Source organism: Styela clava, chromosome 3 (genome assembly GCF_964204865.1).
Source record: "Styela clava chromosome 3, kaStyClav1.hap1.2, whole genome shotgun sequence".
In the NCBI taxonomy this organism is placed as follows: Eukaryota; Metazoa; Chordata; class Ascidiacea; order Stolidobranchia; family Styelidae; genus Styela; species Styela clava.
In genome coordinates, this window is record NC_135252.1 from 4,214,952 (window position 1) to 4,233,390 (window position 18,439).

Below are 18,439 nucleotides of genomic sequence, written 5' to 3' on the forward strand. Positions count from 1 at the left end.
CGCATTCGTTTTCAAATGTGGATTATCTTTAAGACAAGCATATCACTACTCGCAGGACCAAGCACATAGGTGCCGCCCCAACCAAACTCAAATTTATTGCATGTATACACATAACAATGCGACCGTTCTGCTAGCCCCAAATGTGCTCAAGCCAAACGGTCGATCGAGCTCTTCCTACATATTAGTCGAGAGAACGGTTCGCTCATTAGCATCGCCTTTGTACTTTTAACATTTTTTTGGCTCTGCCGCTCTCGACAGCGAGGCTCCGCTTCTGTCGCGACGCTGCACTCTCTCGCCCGTCTTTCAAGGATACCATCCTTGTTGAGGTCACCTTAGGACACCTTCGTTACACCTTGACAGATGTACCGCCCCAGTCAAACTCCAACTCAATGCATGTATTAGCTCTAGATTTACCACAGTTATCCACTTCGTTTACGAGACTTAATAAACCAAGGCAGATTTAATGAGCCATTTGCAGTTTCGCTTTAATATTACTCGTACTTGCAATAGCATGGTTTAATCTTTGAAACAAGCATATCACTACTGGCAGAACCCACCAGATAGCTGCGACAGCTGCGCTCGGCCACCCTCAGACAGCCTGGAGCGCCCCTTTGCTTTACCCGAGGTTTCCATCCTCGCTGAACTCACCTCAGTTTACTTGCGTTACCCTTTGACAACTTACCGCCCCAGTCAAACCTAAACTTATTGCATGTATTCATAACAATGCGACCGTTCTGCTAGCACCAAGAGTGCTCAAGCCAGACGCTCGATCGAGCGCCTCCTACATATTAGTCGAGACAACGGCTCGCTCATTAGCCTCGCCTTTGTACTTTAACATTTTTTTTGTGTCTGCCTCTATCGACACCGAGGCGCCGCTTCTGTCGCGACGCGGCACTCTCTCGCCCGCCGATGTAGAATGCCGATCACCGTGGGACGACGGGGCGAAAAAAAAAGACAAGTCCAACAACACGATGGCCCGGCGAGTGAAGTGAAAAAAAAGTCCCAAAAGGACAAATCAAAGATCTTGAGGATGACTCTGAACACTTCGCAGTGAGAAACTGCTCTAGTGGGTATGACACCCCAATCTTCAACTAAGTTGCCTGCAAATGATTTAGCATCTCGCATTAGCGCAGCTTGGCCGCCTTGACTTAGGCGCAAGTCGTTCAAGGATACCATCCTCGCTAGGGTCACCTTAGGACAACTGCGTTACACCTTGACAGATGTACCGCCCCAGTCAAATTCAAACTCAATGCATGTTTAAGCTCTAGATTTACCACAGTTATCCACTTCGCTTACGAGACCTAATAAACCAAGGCTGATTTAATGAGCCATTTGCAGTTTCGCTTTACGAGTACTCGTAATTGCAATTGCATGGCTTTATCTTTGAGACATGCATATCACTACTCGCAGGACCAAGCACATAGGTGCCGTCCCAGTCAAACTCAAACTTATTGCATGTATACATAACAATGCGACCGTTCTGCTAGCCCCAAATCTGCTCAAGCCAGACGCTCGATCGAGCGCTTCCTACATATTAGTTGAGACAACGGCCGCTTCTGTCGCGACGCGGCACTCTCTCAAACCCAATGCATGTATTAGCTCTAGATTTACCACAGTTATCCACTTCGCTTACGAGATTTAATAAACCAAGGCTGATTTAATGAGCCATTTGCAGTTTCGCTTTACGAGTACTCGTAATTGCAATTGCATGGCTTTATCATTGAGACAAGCATATCACTACTGGCAGGACCAACCAGATAGCTGCGACAGCTGCGCTCGGCCCCCTCGGGCCGCCCGGCGCGTGCTCGTCGCATTCGTTTTCGAATGTGGCTTATCTTTGAGACAAGCATATCACTACTCGCAGGACCAAGCACATAGGTGCCGCCCCAGTCAAACTCAAATTTATTGCATGTATAAATAACAATGCGACCGTTCTGCTAGCACCAAATGTGCTCAAGCCAAACGCTCGATCGAGCGCTTCCTACATATTAGTCGAGACAACGGCTCGCTCTTCCATCCTCGCTGAGCTCACCTTAGGATACTTGCGTTACACCTTGACAGGTGTACCGCCCCAGTCAAATTCAAACTCAAAGCATGTATAAGCTCTAGATTTACCACAGTTATCCACTTTGCTTACGAGACTTAAACCAAGGCTGATTTAATGAGCCATTTGCAGTTTCGCTTTACGAGTACTCGTAATCGCAATTGCATGGCTTTATCTTTGAGACAAGCATATCACTACTGGCAGGATCAACCAGATAGCTGCGACAGCTGCGCTCGGCCCCCTCGTGCCGCCCGGCGCGTGCTCGTCGCATTCGTTTTCGAATGTGGCTTATCTTTGAGACAAGCATATCACTACTCGCAGGACCAAGCACATAGGTGCCGCCCCAGTCAAATTCAAACTTATTGCATGTATAAATAACAATGCGACTGTTCTGCTAGCCCCAAATGTGCTCAAGCCAGACGCTCGATCGAGCGCTTCCTACATATTAGTTGAGACAAGGGCCGCTTCTGTCGCGACGCGGCACTCTCTCGCCCGTCTTTCAAAAATACCATCCTTGTTGAGGTCACCTTAGGACACCTTCGTTACCCCTTGACAGATGTACCGCCCCAGTCAAACTCCAACTTAATGCATGTATTAGCTCTAGATTTACCACAGTTATCCACTTCGCTTACGAGACTTAATAAATCAAGACTGATTTAATGAGCCATTTGCAGTTTCGCTTTACGAGTACTCGTACTTGCAATTGCATGGCTTTATCTTTGAGACAAGCATATCACTATGGGCAGTGTCGGCAGTCCGTGTGGTCCTAAAGTTTAGTTTAGTTAAGATTCCTTCAGTTGTACATCGTCATCGTGATGATTATCGCTATCTCGTCGTCGTCATCATTACTGTGTTGTTTTCTCGTATTCGACGTGTCGCATTTTTCTCTTTCACGTGTTATCGTGTTACGTATTTATTTTATTATTGTCCCCTAAGCTCAGCAAGACGTTTAAGATTGCATTTCTGGTGGTAGCAGTTTAGGATTTCATTTCTTGTTATGGCAGTTTAAGATTACATCGCTTTTATAAGTTGAAGTTTGAATTCATTCAGTAGCCTCCTTTTATACTGTATTTCGAATCGTTCAATATAACATTATGATATTTGCATGTCTACAGCTCGTATTGTATTGCATTTATAGTTACTGTTTTACCTTGGTTGTATATCTGTCGTTTTGGGACTATGCTGTTATATGGAGTTGTTTTGTGTAAGTATTAGTTTTATATTCTGTTTCATTTGTCTTTGATTTATTTGGTGCTAATTATTTCGTTTGTATTTTAGTCAACCGTTTTGAATACTTTCAATAAAACGAGTCTGGCAAATCGACTTATCATTTCCGGGTCCCAAAAGTGACAAAGTTGAACAAATCTCCTTGCGACGACGATGAACGAAGCAGATGAATCAATTACACAAGATTTGAATAGACGAGAAGCTTCTTCTTCGCCTGCAGTTCCTCTTGCGAAAACAGACGACGGTAACTCTGAAACTATTGGACGCAATGTATTATGCCACGAAAGAGTCCGACTACAAAATGAACTAAATGGTTTGTGCGACAGAATTTCAAAATCGATTACTGAAAATGCTCAAAATTCTATCGTTACTGATCTTAAAATTAAACTTCATGTTAAACGAATTGCTTATGACCAAGTGATGGATAAACTCATTCCGACTACCCGTAATCCAAATGTTTTGAAGAAATATGAAACTGGAAGGCAAATGATGTTATCGAAAATCGATCAAATTGAAAGCAGAATTAATTCTTACCTTGACGAGGAGATCGTTTCTGATCACGGGTCTGTCTAATCCAATACAAGCAAATGCAGTGTTGAATCACTGAAGCGATTGCAACTTGAGCAAGAACGAGAGGTAGAAAGAGCCGATTCTCTTGTACGTATGGCTAAACGAGACTTTCTCACAGAAGAAGATACCATTCGCAATAAAATATCAGCACTAGAGCGTCGCCTTGATACCAAACGTCGAGACATAAACGAAAAAGAACGAATGGCAGATCTAACACGTCGCCAAGCTGACGAACTTATGCGTGAAATTGAACAAGAAAAGACTGAATTGGCTACCAAAAAGATGCCTAAAGATAACTTCCGTGGCGTCAATATTGAATATCCGTTAGAGTCAACACGCAGACGAAGTGCAGCGAACTTTTTTGTTCCGACGAAGAGTCAAGTGACAACAAATTCAGAAAAGACCAAAGAATTGCACTTCCCGACAGCACGAACTTACAAACGCCCGTCTCCTGCAAACTGAATGCTTATACCACAAAAAGCAGTCGACGCGTGGATTGACCACTTGGAACCTAACCAGTCTGGTAAATTTTCTGTTAATTCTTTTAATATGTCAGTAGAGGAACAAACTATGTTATCATTACAGTTGAATTCTAGAATATTGTCCCAGCACCATTTATCACCGATTACGATTCCTAGTTTTAGCGGAACGCCCCTAGAATGGCCAAACTTTATTGAGTTATTTTTTGATAATGTACACAGTTCTCTTGACGACGACTGTTCGCGTATGGTTCGCTTAGTCGCGTCTTTGACGAGGGTGGCTAAACGACATGTCGATGGCTTCGGCACGGTGGGAAGTAATTATATTGTCGCGTTGAGTGAATTGAAACATATATACGGCCAACGGGTGACGATTGCTCGGGCCTTTATCGAGAAGGTTGTAGATGGTGGACGAGTAACAGAATTCAGTATCCGAAAAATATCCGATTTTCATTCTGAAGTTCGCGACATTGTGATAAATTTGAAGAAAATGCGATTGCTTGCAGATTTGTATAGTATTGAAAATGTTAGAAAGACAGCAATGCGAATTCCGGCAGAACTGACCTCGAGTTGGAATAAGTTTGTGACTGATATGATTCGTGCCGACGAAATGCCGAGTTTACTGGACTTCGAGCAGTGGTTGTGGGAACGATGCGAGGAATTAGGAAATCCTTTTTCACCAAATCTTTTCAGTACTAAAATAGATCGTGACGATCGCAGACAGGCATTTCCTAAGAAGAATGTGGTATACCCTTTATCGGGTCATTCAAATCAGCCGCTCGAACAACCGCGAATGCAATGTTTCTATTGCAATGGTTTTCATTCTTCAAGTAACTGCGATAGCTTCAGGTTTAGTGCCAATGACACGAAAAGAAGATTTCTACTAGATTCACGCCTGTGCTTCAACTGTCTCGAACCTGGACATTTAGCTATTTCGTGCCGGTTTCGCAATATGTGTCGTGTTTGTCCCGGTAAGCATCATTCAGCCATCCATGGTTTGAGAGTCGTTCCTAATAGATTGAGTGATAACAATCAGCCTGATCTCCATCCTCATATGAGCGGCGTTGCCAATTCTCATGTTTCAGGCGTTAATGGTGTCCAGTTTCAGCTTTTGCCAGTCGTAGTAAAAGGCCCATTGGGATCCTCTGAATATGCTATCGCTGTTCTAGACTCTGCCAGTCAAATCTCAATAATACATCCCAAATTAAAACAAAAACTTGGTTTAAAAGGAAGTCCTAGGTGTCTAACCATTAACACCTTATGCAATAAGGGCGTTTCGCAAAATACGGAGGTGGTGAAATTGTCGGTGCGATCTGCTCACGACGAGAGTGGTCAAATTCTGATGTTAAGCAACGTGTTTGTGGTCGAGTCACGCATATCACATCCAGCTAGAATCCTTAAGAACGATCACAATATGACTCACCTGCAGGATATTCCATTAACCGACATTGAAGCGAACAAAGCCATGATTTTAATCGGAGCCGATAATCCCTTAGCGCATTTCCAGCTTGAACGTAGAGTCGGCCAGCAACATGAACCAGTGGGTATTAAAACTCCTCTCGGTTGGACTTTGATCGGGTCTTCAGGCGCGACTAATGAAGATGAAACTGTTTCAAATATGCTGTGTTGTGATTTGCGTGACCAGTATAACATGCTGCAAGAACAAGTCGAGCGATTTTGGTCCACTGAAGCTGTAGGCACGGTGTACAATTAGACCCGTAGCGAGTCGATTGAAGATAGACAAACTGATAATTTGATGGGAAGAAAAATTAGATTTATCGACGGTCATTACGAGGTTGGGTTTATGTGGAGAAATGAAAATTGCGAAATGCCGCAAAACGAACACGTAGCGCTTAACAGGTTCGAAAATCTTAGAAAACGACTCCAAGGAAACGAACGTTTGCGAAACTTATATTGTAAAGAAATGGCAAAGAATATTGAAAGGGGTTGGGTGCGTAAGCTAACTTCAGATGAAAAGGCGTTTCGCGGTCCTCGAACTTGGTTTCTGCCTCATCATGGCTTTGAAAATCCCAACAAGCCAAATAAACTAAGAATTGTTTTTGACGCGGCATCTACTTGCTGCGGCGTCAGTCTGAACAGTCGATTGATGTCCGGCCGCGATTTGATCAATAATCTAGTCGGGGTGCTTTTACGTTTTCGGGAAAGACCAATCGCTATAAGCGCCGATATAGAAGCCATGTTTCATATGATTCGATTGCCGGAAGATGATACGGATTCTGCACGTTTTCTCTGGTCGGAAGACCTTTTTTCAACCAAACGGCCAGATGTGTATAAATTCTTAGTTCGTATTTTTGGAGCTGTGGATTCACCTTATGTCGCAAACTTTTGTTTGAAGAGAGCTGCGTACGATAGTAGAAACAAGTTTCCTAGAGACGTAATATTAACTACCGATAGAGACTTTTATGTCGATGATTTACTTACTTCGAAATGAAATGTTGATTCCGCGGTATCGACAGCTAAAGATATGATTAAGATGTTACACGATAAAGGATTCAACTTGACCAAGTGGGTTTCGAATTCTAAATCGGTTTTACGTGAAATATCCAGTGGACGTGTCGTCACTAATGTTGACTTAGATCTGGACAGATTACCTGTTAGAAAAGCTCTGGGCTTGCATTGGGACATCGAGAAGGATTGCTTTATATCCGACCACCAGAAATTTACTGAATTTACCACGAAAAGAAAGGCCCTTAGTGTAACCAGTTCAATATTCGATCCATTAGGATTTGTAGCACCAATCATTTTGTATGCCAAATTATTACTGCGGGAATGTTGGCGTGACAACTTAGCTTGGGACGAAGTATTTGATAATAAGAGATTGAAGTGTTGAGAAAATTGGATAAATTCGCTGAAATGTTTAAAGAGTTTTTCGATTCCACGTCAATTTAAAGGTGTTAAATGTGAAAGTTCCTCGTATGAAATTCATATATTCTGTGATGCATCAGAAGTGGCATATGGCGCGGTAGCATACATAATATCGAAGCATTCCCGGGAGAATTTTCAGTGTAGTCTTATCGCGGCTAAAGCAAGAGTCGCACCTATGAAAGGTATGACCGTGCCTCGCTTAGAATTGCAAGGTGCTCTCTTGGTCGTGCGATTGTTAAATTTTCTCCGAAAAGAACTATCCCTTCCACTAGGCGACGTACATATGTGGTCCGACTCGACTTGTGTATTGAGATATTTAAAAAATAAAACTCGAAGATTTAAAACATTTGTAGCCAATCGCGCTCGCGAAATACTCGATCACACTCGGCCACACCAATGGAAGTACGTCGACTCCGCACAGAATCCCGCTGATTACTGCACTAGGGGAATGACGGTTTCCAAATTTCTAGAAAATTCTGATCGATGGCTACATGGACCAGAGTTTTTGCTCATGCCCGAAAGTGATTGGCCAAGCCAGATAGCGTTACGTGCAGTTGACGACCACGACCAAGAGATTAAATATCAAACATGCATACTAGCAGATTGTTTTATAACTACGGATAACAGCGATGGAGTACTTGATTCGGAAATCGAAAAGGTCGTCGATGTCGAACGTTTTGATTCGTGGTTTTCCTTATGCAAACGAACTGCCGTGGTTTTGTTGGCAGCTCGGTATTTTAAGAATCTTTCTGTGAAATGTCCGACGTATAGCCCGCTGCCAGCTCAACTTGTGACTCCTAAACAGTTGGAACTCGCGGACCGGTATTGGATAGTTTCTGCTCAAAACAAGCATTTCCGCGTGGAGCGCAAATGCATAACTAACGGAGAAGATTTATCATCAAAATCAACGTTACTTAATCTGACGCCATTTTTCGATGGACAAGTGATTGATCCGCGTCGGGGGCCGTCTTGAAAATGCCGATATTCCACTGCGTTCGAAACATCCTATTGTACTGCCGTATTCAAGTTTGAAATGTGATTCGAACTGCCCATGTCGAATTTCATGGTTGATAATGAAAGCTGTTCATATTCGACTCGCACATGCCGGTCCAGGGGCCACGCTTAGCGCATTAAGACAGCGCTACTGGCATATAAAAGGGAGAAAACTTGCCAAACGAATAATTGATAATTGTTGGGAATGTAAAAGACGTCGAGCAAGTTGCAGAACCCCACTGATGTCGAATCTGCCCAAAGTTCGTGTTACTGAAGCAAGACCGTTCGAAAATGTCGGGCTGGGTTTCTTCGGCCCGATCCAAACAAAGAGAGGCAGGGTTTTAGAGAAACGATGGCGGTGTTTGTTTTGTTGTCTTTCAATGAGAGCTGTACACATTGAGATGGCATGGACTATGGATACTGATTCCTTCATATGTGTACTTTTGTCTTTCATTGCGATACGAGGACCTGTATCCCAAATATGGTCGGACAACGGATCAAATATAGTTGGTGGTTCCCGAGAGCTGAAAACCGTCCTTAACTCGATAGATGAATCTCGCGTGGCAGAACTGTGCTTAAAACACAATATTGAATGGCATTTCACTCCACATTACGCTCCCCATTTTGGGGGCGTTTGGGAAAGATTAGTAAAGTCCGCAAAGCGTGCTTTGAAAGCAGTTCTGGGGAATGTGCGTGTAACCGACGAAGTCTTGAAGACCGCGTTTGCGAGGGTTACCGACATCATGAATAGTAGACCCATTACAACAGTGAGCGACGAACCAACCGACTTTAGTGCCATTACACCAAATTGTTTGTTGAAAGGGCATTCGGCCGAAGTGTTTCCACTGGATTCAGACGTGATGAAATTATGCTACAGAAAACGATGGAGGCAAACCGAAGCTATTTGTAATCAGTTTTGGAGAAGATGGCGAAAAGATTACCTACCGAATTTGATTACACGATGTAAGTGGCGGAAGGAACAACGAAACTTACAAGAAGGAAATCTGGTGCTCGTTTCTGACCCCGTTGCACCGAGAGGACGTTGGCAACTTGGTCGTGTTTTCAAATTTACCCTGGTTCTGACGGACGAGTCCGAACTGTCGCGGTTAAAACTATAAATGGCATACATATTCGACCCGCATCGAAAATCTGCCTCCTAGAAGAATGACTTCCTGCGGATAGTCATGGGGTGGCTTTGTCGGCAGTACGTGTGGTCCTAAAGTTTAGTTTAGTTAGGATTCCTTCAGTTGTACATCGTCATCGTGATGATTATCGCTATCTCGTCGTCGTCATCATTACTGTGTTGTTTTCTCGTATTCGACGTGTCGCATTTTTCTCTTTCACGTGTTATCGTGTTACGTATTTATTTTATTATCGTCCCCTAAGCTCAGCAAGATGTTTAAGATTGCATTTCTGGTAGTAGCAGTTTAGGATTTCATTTCTTGTTATGGCAGTTTAAGATTACATCGCCTTTATAACGTTGAAGTTTGAATTCATTCAGTAGTCTCCTTTTATACTGTATTTCGAATCGTTCGATATAACATTATGATATTTGCATGTCTACAGCTCGTATTGTATTGCATTTATAGTTACTGTTTTACCTTGATTGTATATCTGTCGTTTTGGGACTATGCTGTTATATGGAGTTGTTTTGTGTAAGTATTAGTTTTATATTCTGTATCATTTGTCTTTGATTTATTTGGTGCTAATTATTTCGTTTGTATTTTAGTCAACCGTTTTGAATACTTTCAAAAAAACGAGTCTGGCAAATCGACTTATCATTTCCGGGTCCCAAAAGTGACAGGCAGGACCAACCAGATAGCTGCGACAGCTGTGCTCGGCCACCCTCAGGCAACCTGGCGCGCCCCTTTGCTCTACCCGAGGTTTCTATCCTCGCCGAGCTCATCTTAGGACACCTGCGTTACACCTTGACAGGTGTACCACCCCAGTCAAACTCAAAATTAATGCATGTATTAGCTCTAGATTTACCACAGTTATCCACTTCGCTTACGAGACTTAATAAACCAAGGCTGAATTAATGAGCCATTTGCAGTTTCGCTTTACGAGTACTCGTAATTGCAATTGCATGGCTTTATCTTTGAGACAAGCATATCACTACTGGCAGGACCAACCAGATAGCTGCGGCAGCTGCGCTCGGCCCCCTCGGGCCGCCCGGCGCGTGCTCGTCGCATTCGTTTTCGAATGTGGCTTATCTTTGAGACAAGCATATCACTACTCGCAGGACAAGGAGCATAGGTGCCGCCCCAGTCAAACTCAAACTTATTGCATGTATACATAACAATGCGACCGTTCTGCTAGCCCCAAATGTGCTGAAGCCAGACGCTCGATTGAGCGCTTCCTACATATTAGTCGAGACAACGGCTCGCTCATTAGCATCACCTTTGTACTTTAACATTTTTTTTGGCTCTGCCGCTCTCGACAGCGAGGCGCCGCTTCTGTCGCGACGCGGCACTCTCTCGCCCGTCTTTCAAGGATACCATCCTTGTTGAGGTCACTTTAGGAAACCTTCGTTACACCTTGACAGATGTACCGCCCCAGTCAAACTCCAACTCAATGCATGAATTAGCTCTAGATTTACCAAAGTTATCCACTTCGCTTACGAGACTTAATAAACCAAGGCTGATTTAATGAGCCATTTGCAGTTTCGCTTTACAAGTACTCGTAATTGCAATTGCATGACTTTATCTTTGAGACAAGCATATCACTATTGGCAGGGCCAACCAGACAGCTGCGACAGCTGCGCTCGGCCCCCTCGGGCCGCCCGGCGCGTGCTCGTCGCATTCGTTTTCGGATGTGGCTTATCTTTGAGACAAGCATATCAGTACTCGCAGGACCAAGCACATAGGTGCCGCCCCAGTCAAACTCAAACTTATTGCATGTATACATAACAATGCGACCGTTCTGCTAGCCCCAAATGTGCTCAAGCCAGACGCTCGATCGAGCGCTTCCTACATATTAGTTGAGACAACGGCCGCTTCTGTCGCGACGCGGCACTCTCTCGTCCGTCTTTCAAGGATACCATCCTTGTTGAGGTCACCTTAGGACACCTTCGTTACACCTTGACAGATGTACCGCCCCAGTCAAACTCAAACTCAATGCATGTATTAGCTCTAAATTTACCACAGATATCCACTTCGCTTACGAGACTCAATAAACCAAGGCTGATTTAATGAGCCATTCGCAGTTTCTGCTTTACGAGTACTCGTAATCGCAATTGCATGGCTTTATCTTTGAGACAAGCATATCACTACTGGCAGGACCAACCAGATAGCTGCGACAGCTGCGCTCGGCCCCCACGGGCTGCCCGGCGCGTGCTCGTTGCATTCGTTTTCGAATGTGGCTCATCTTTGAGACAAGCATATCACTACTCGCAGGACCAAGAACATAGGTGCCGCCCCAGTCAAACTCAAATTTATTGCATGTATACATAACAATGCTACCGTTCTGCTAGCACCAAATGTGCTCAAGCCAAACGCTCGATCGAGCGCTTCCTACATATTAGTCGAGACAACGGCTCGCTCATTAGCATCGCCTTTGTACTTTAACATTTTTTTGGCTCTGCCGCTCTCGACAGCGAAGCGCCGCTTCTGTCGCGACGCGGCACTCTTTCGCCCGTCTTTCAAGGATACCATCCTTGTTGAGGTCACCTTAGGACACCTTCGTTACACCTTGACAGATGTACCGCCCCAGTCAAACTCCAACTCAATGCATGTATTAGCTCTAGATTTACCACAGTTATCCACTTCGCTTACAAGACTTAATAAACCAAGGCTTATTTAATGAGCCATTTGCAGTTTCGCTTTAATAGTACTCGTACTTGCAATGGCATGGTTTAATCTTCGAAACAAGCATATCACTACTGGCAGGACCAACCAGACAGCTGCGACAGCCGCGCTCGGCCCCCTCGGGCCGCCCGGCGCGTGCTCGTCGCATTCGTTTTCGAATGTGGCTTTTCTTTGAGACAAGCATATCACTATTCGCAGAACCAAGCACATAGGTGCCGCTCCAGTCAAACTCAAATTTATAGCATTTATACATTACAATGCGACCGTTCTGCTAGCCCCAAATGTGCTCAAGCCAAACGCTCGATCGAGCGCTTTCTACATATTAGTCGAGACAACGGCTCGCTCATTAGCATCGCCTTTGTACTTTAACATTTTTTTGGCTCTGCCGCTCTACAGCGAGGCGCCGCTTCTGTCGCGACGCGGCTCTCTTTTGCCCGTCTTTCAAGGATACCATCCTTGTTGAGGTCACCTTAGGACACCTTCGTTACTACACCTTGACAGATGTACCGCCCCAGTCAAACTCCAACTCAAGGCATGTATTATCTCTAGATTTGTCCCAGTTATCCACTTTGATTACGAGACTTAATAAACCAAGGCTGATTTAATGAGCCATTTCAAACTCAATGCATGTATAAGCTCTAGATTTACCACAGTTATCCACTTTGCTTACGAGACTTAATAAACCAATGCTGATTTAATGAGCCATTTGCAGTTTCGCTTTAATAGTACTCGTACTTGCAATAGCATGGTTTAATCTTCGAAACAAGCATATCACTACTGGCAGGACCAACCAGATAGCTGCGACAGCTGCGCTCGGCCCCCACGGGCATGTCGCGACGCGGCACTCTCTCGCCCGTCTTTCAAGGATACCATCTTTGTTGAGGTCACCTTAAGACACCTTCGTTACTACACCTTGACAGATGTACCGCCCCAGTCAAACTCCAACTCAATGCATGTATTAGCTCTAGATTTACCACAGTTATCCACTTCGCTTACGAGACTTAATAAACCAAGGCTGATTTAATGAGCCATTTGCAGTTTCGCTTTAATAGTACTCGTACTTGCAATAGCATGGTTTAATCTTTGAAACAAGCATCTCACTACTGGCAGGACCAACCAGATAGCTGCGACAGCTGCGCTCGGCCACCCTCAGGCAGCCTGGAGCGCCCCTTTGCTTTACCCGAGGTTTCCATCCTCGCTGAGCTCACCTTAGGATACTTGCTTTACCCTTTGACAACTTACCGCCCCAGTCAAACTCGAACTTAGTGCATGTATTCATAACAATGCGACCGTTCTGCTAGCACCAAAAGTGCTCAAGCCAGACGCTCGATCGAGCGCCTCCTACATATTAGTCGAGACAACGGCTCGCTCATTAGCATCGCCTTTTTACTTTAACATTTTTTTGTGTCTGCCGCTATCGACAGCGAGGCGCCGCTTCTGTCGCGACGCGGCGCTCTCTCGCCCGCCAATGTAGAATGCCGATCACCGTGAGCCGGACGGCGCGGCGAAAAAAAAAGACAAGTCCAACAACACGATGGCCCGGCGAGTGAAAGTGAAAAAAAAAGTCCCAAAAGGACAAATCGAAGATCTTGAGGGTGACTCTCAACACTTCGCAGTGAGAAACTGCTCTAGTGGGTAGGACACCCTAATTTTCAACTAAGTTGCTTGCAAATGATTTAGCATCTCGCATTAGCGCAGCTTGGCCGCCTTGACTTAGGCGCAAGTCGTTCAAGGATACCATCCTTGCTAGGTTCACCTTAGGACACCTGCGTTACACCTTGACAGATGTACCGCCCCAGTCCAACTCCAACTCAATGCATGTATTAGCTCTAGATTTACAACAGTAATCCACTTCGCTTACGAGACTTAATAAATCAAGGCTGATTTAATGAGCCATTTGCAGTTTCGCTTTACGAGTATTCGTAATTGCAATTGCATGGCTTTATCTTTGAGACAAGCATATCACTACTGGCAGGACCAACCAGACAGCTGCGACAGGTGCGCTCGGCCCCCTCGGGCCGCCCGGCGCGTGCTCGTCGCATTCGTTGTCGAATGTGGCTTATCTTTGAGACAAGCATATCACTACTCGCAGGATCAAGCACATAGGTGCCGCCCCAGTCAAACTCAAATTTATTGCATGTATACATAACAATGCGACCGTTCTGCTAGCCCCAAAGTTGCTCAAGCCAAACGCTCCATCGAGCGCTTCCTACATATTAGTCGAGACAACGGCTCGCTCATTAGCATCGCCTTTGTACTTTAACATTTTTTTGGCTCTGCCGCTCTCGACAGCGAGGCTCCGCTTCTGTCGCGACGCGGCACTCTCTCGCCCGTCTTTCAAGGATACCATCCTTGTTGAGGTCAGCTTAGGACACCTTCGTTACACCTTGACAGATGTACTGCCCCAGTCAAACTCCAACTCAATGCATGTATTAGCTCTAGATTTACCACAGTTATCCACTTCGCTTACGAGACTTGATAAACCAAGGCTGATTTAATGAGCCATTTGCAGTTTCGCTTTAATAGTACTCGTACTTGCAATAGCATGGTTTAATCTTTGAAACAAGCATATCACTACTGGCAGGACCAACCAGATAGCTGCGACAGCTGCGCTCGGCCACCCTCAGGCAGCCTGGAGCGCCCCTTTGCTTTACCCGAGGTTTCCATCCTCGCTGAGCTCACCTTAGGATACTTGCGTTACCCTTTGACAACTTACCGCCCCAGTCAAACTCAAACTTATTGCATGTATTCATAACAATGCGACCGTTCTGCTAGCACCAAAAGTGCTCAAGCCAGACGCTCGATCGAGCGCCTTCTACATATTAGTCGAGACAACGGCTCGCTCATTAGCATCGCCTTTGTAATTTAACATTTTTTTGTGTCTGCCGCTATCGACCCCGTGGCGCCGCATCTGTCGCGACGCGGCACTCTCTCGCCCGCCGATGTAGAATGCCGATCACCGTGCGCCGGAAGGCGCGGCGAAAAAAAAAGACAAGTCCAACAACACGATGGCCCGGCGAGTGAAGTGAAAAAAAAAGTCCCAAAAGGACAAATTGTAGATCTTGAGGATGACTCTCAACACTTCGCAGTGAGAAACTGCTCCAGTGGGTACGACACCCCAATCTTCAACTAAGTTGCCTGCAAATGATTTAGCATCTCGCATTAGCGCAGCTTGGCCGCCTTGACTTAGGCGCAAGTCGTTCAAGGATACCATCCTCGCTAGGGTCACCTTAGGACACCTGCGTTACAACTTGACAGATGTACCGCCCCAGTCAAACTCAAACTCAATGCATGTATTAGCTCTAGATTTACCACAGTTATCCACTTCGCTTACGGGACTTAATAAACCAAACCATTTGCAGTTTCGCTTTACGAGTACTCTTAATTGCAATTGCATGGCTTTATTTTTGAGACAAGCATATCACTACTGGCAGGACCAACCAGACAGCTGCGACAGCTGCGCTCGGCCACCCTCAGGCAGCCTGGAGCGCCCCTTTGCTTTACCCGAGGTTTCCATCCTCGCTGAGCTCATCTTAGGATACTTGCGTTACCCTTTGACAACGTACCGCCCCAGTCAAACTCAAACTTATTGCATGTATTCATAACAATGCGACCGTTCTGCTAGCACCAAAAGTGCTCAAGCCAGACGCTCGATCGAGCGCCTTCTACATATTAGTCGAGACAACGGCTCGCTCATTAGCATCGCCTTTGTAATTTAACATTTTTTTGGCTCTGCCGCTCTCGACAGCGAGGCTCCGCTTCTGTCGCGACGCGGCACTCTCTCGCCCGTCTTTCAAGGATACCATCCTTGTTGAGGTCACCTTAAGACACCTTCGTTACACCTTGACAGATGTACCGCCCCAGTCAAACTCCAACTCAATTCATGTATTAGCTCTAGATTTACCACAGTTATCCACTTCGCTTACGAGACTTAATAAACCAAGGCTGATTTAATGAGCCATTTGCAGTTTCGCTTTAATAGTACTCGTACTTGCAATAGCATGGTTTAATCTTTGAAACAAGCATATCACTACTGGCAGGACCAACCAGATAGCTGCGACAGCTGCGCTCGGCCACCCTCAGGCAGCCTGGAGCGCCCCTTTGCTTTACCCGAGGTTATCATCCTCGCTGAGCTCACCTTAGGATACTTGCGTTAACCTTTGACAACTTACCGCCCCAGTCAAACTCGAACTTATTGCATGTATTCATGACAATGCGACCGTTCTGCTAGCACCAAAAGTGCTCAAGCCAGACGCTCGATCGAGCGCCTCTTACATATTAGTCGAGACAACGGCTCGCTCATTAGCATCGCCTTTGTACTTTAACATTTTTTTGTGTCTGCCGCTATCGACAGCGAGGCGCCGCTTCTGTCGCGACGCGGCGCTCTCTCGCCCGCCGATGTAGAATACCGATCACCGTGCGCCGGACGGCGCGGCGAAAAAAAAAGACAAGTCCAACAACACGATGGCCCGGCGAGTAAAGTGAAGTTCCAAAAGGACAAATCGAAGATCTTGAGGGTGGCTCTCAACACTTCGCAGTGAGAAACTGCTCTAGTGGTTAGGACACCCTAATCTTCAACTAAGTTGCCTGCAAATGATTTAGCGTCTCGCATTAGCGCAGCTTGGCCGCCTTGTCTTAGGCGCAAGTCGTTCAAGGATACCATCCTCGCTAGGTTCACCTTAGGACACCTGCGTTACACCTTGACAGATGTACCGCCCCAGTCAAACTCAAACTCAATGCATGTATTAGCTCTAGATTTACCACAGTTAACCACTTCGCTTACGAGACTTAATAAACCAAGGCTGATTTAATGAGCCATTTGCAGTTTCTGCTTTACGAGTACTCGTAATCGCAATTGCATGGCTTTATCTTTGAGACAAGCATATCACTACTGGCAGGATCAACCAGATAGCTGCGACAGCTGCGCTCGGGCCCGAATGTGGCTCATCTTTGAGACAAGCATAACACTACTCGCAGGACCAAGCACATACATAACAATGCGACCGTTCTGCTAGCCCCAAATGTGCTCAAGCCAAACGCTCGATCGAGCGCTTCCTACATATTAGTCGAGACAACGGCTCGCTCATTAGCATCGCCTTTAAACTTTAACATTTTTTTGGCTCTGCCGCTCTCGACAGCGAGGCGCCGCTTCTGTCGCGACGCGGCACTCTCTCGCCCGTCTTTCAAGGATACCATCCTTGTTGAGGTCACATTAGGACACCTTCGTTACACCTTGACAGATGTACCGCCCCAGTCAAACTCCAACTCAATGCATGTATTAGCTCTAGATTTGCCCCAGTTATCCACTTCGCTTACGAGACTTAATAAACCAAGGCTGATTTATTGAGCCATATCAAACTCAATGCATGTATTAGCTCTAGATTTACCACAGTTAACCATTTCGCTTACGAGACTTAATAAACCAAGGCTGATTTAATGAGCCATTTGCAGTTTCTGCTTTACGAGTACTCGTAATCGCAATTGCATGGCTTTATCTTTGAGACAAGCATATCACTACTGGCAGGATCAACCAGATAGCTGCGACAGCTGCGCTCGGCCCCCTCGGGCCGCCCGCGCGTGCTCGTCGCATTCGTTTTCGAATGTGGCTCATATTTGAGACAAGCATAACACTACTCGCAGGACCAAGCACATAGGTGCCGCCCCAGTCAAACTCAAACTTATTACATGTATACATAACAATGAGACCGTTCTGCTAGCCCCAAATGCGCTCAAGCCAAACGCTCGATCGAGCGCTTCCTACATATTAGTCGAGACAACGGCTTGCTCATTAGCATCGCCTTTGTACTTTAACTTTTTGTTGGCTCTGCCGCTCTTGACATCGAGGCGCCGCTGCTGTCGCGACGCGGCACTCTCTCGCCCGTCTTTCAAGGATACCATCCTTGTTGAGGTCACCTTAGGACAACTTCGTTACACCTTGACAGATGTACCGTCCCAGTCAAACTCAAACTCAATGCATGTATTAGCTCTAGATTTACCACAGTTATCCACTTCGCTTACGAGACCTAATGAACCAAGGCTGATTTAATGTGCCATTTGCAGTTTCGCTTTAATAGTACTTGTACTTGCAATAGCATAGTTTAATCTTTGAAACAAGCATATCACTACTGACAGGACCAACCAGATAGCTGCGACAGCTGCGCTCGGCCCCCTCGGGCCGCCCGACGCGTGCTCGTCGCATTCGTTTTCGAATGTGGCCTATCTTTGAGACAAGCATATCACTACTCGCAGGACCAAGCACATAGGTGCCGCCCCAGTCAAACTCAAACTAATTGCATGTATACATAACAATGCGTCCGTTCTGCTAGCACCAAATTTGCTCAAGCCAAACGCTCGATCGAGCGCTTCCTACATATAAGTCGAAACAACGGCTCGCTCATTAGCATCGCCTTTGTACTTTAACATTTTTGGCCGCT

At 45.6% G+C, this 18,439-nt stretch overlaps 3 protein-coding genes across 4 annotated transcripts; all 3 read left to right on the plus strand.

Annotated features, from left to right (window-relative positions):
- Positions 1 to 2,719: 2,719 nt before the first annotated feature.
- LOC144421027 (uncharacterized) lies at positions 2,720 to 6,026 on the plus strand. Of its 2 annotated transcripts, none has more exons than XM_078111089.1 (2): positions 2,720 to 3,248; positions 3,323 to 6,026. In XM_078111089.1, the coding sequence occupies exon 2, from the start codon at positions 3,425 to 3,427 to the stop codon at positions 3,842 to 3,844; it is 420 nt and encodes a 139-aa protein (XP_077967215.1). In that variant the 5' UTR covers positions 2,720 to 3,248; positions 3,323 to 3,424; the 3' UTR covers positions 3,845 to 6,026. Both variants share the same exon structure in this region, with proteins under 2 accessions (XP_077967215.1, XP_077967216.1).
- LOC144420822 (uncharacterized) lies at positions 4,391 to 6,034 on the plus strand. Its single transcript, XM_078110484.1, has one exon. It carries the CDS (start codon positions 4,391 to 4,393, stop codon positions 6,032 to 6,034), a length of 1,644 nt encoding a protein of 547 aa, XP_077966610.1.
- A 114-nt stretch (positions 6,035 to 6,148) lies between these two features.
- On the plus strand, positions 6,149 to 6,772 carry LOC144420823 (uncharacterized). The gene has a single exon (XM_078110485.1). It carries the CDS (start codon positions 6,149 to 6,151, stop codon positions 6,770 to 6,772), a length of 624 nt encoding a protein of 207 aa, XP_077966611.1.
- The last annotated feature ends 11,667 nt before the right edge of the window (positions 6,773 to 18,439 follow it).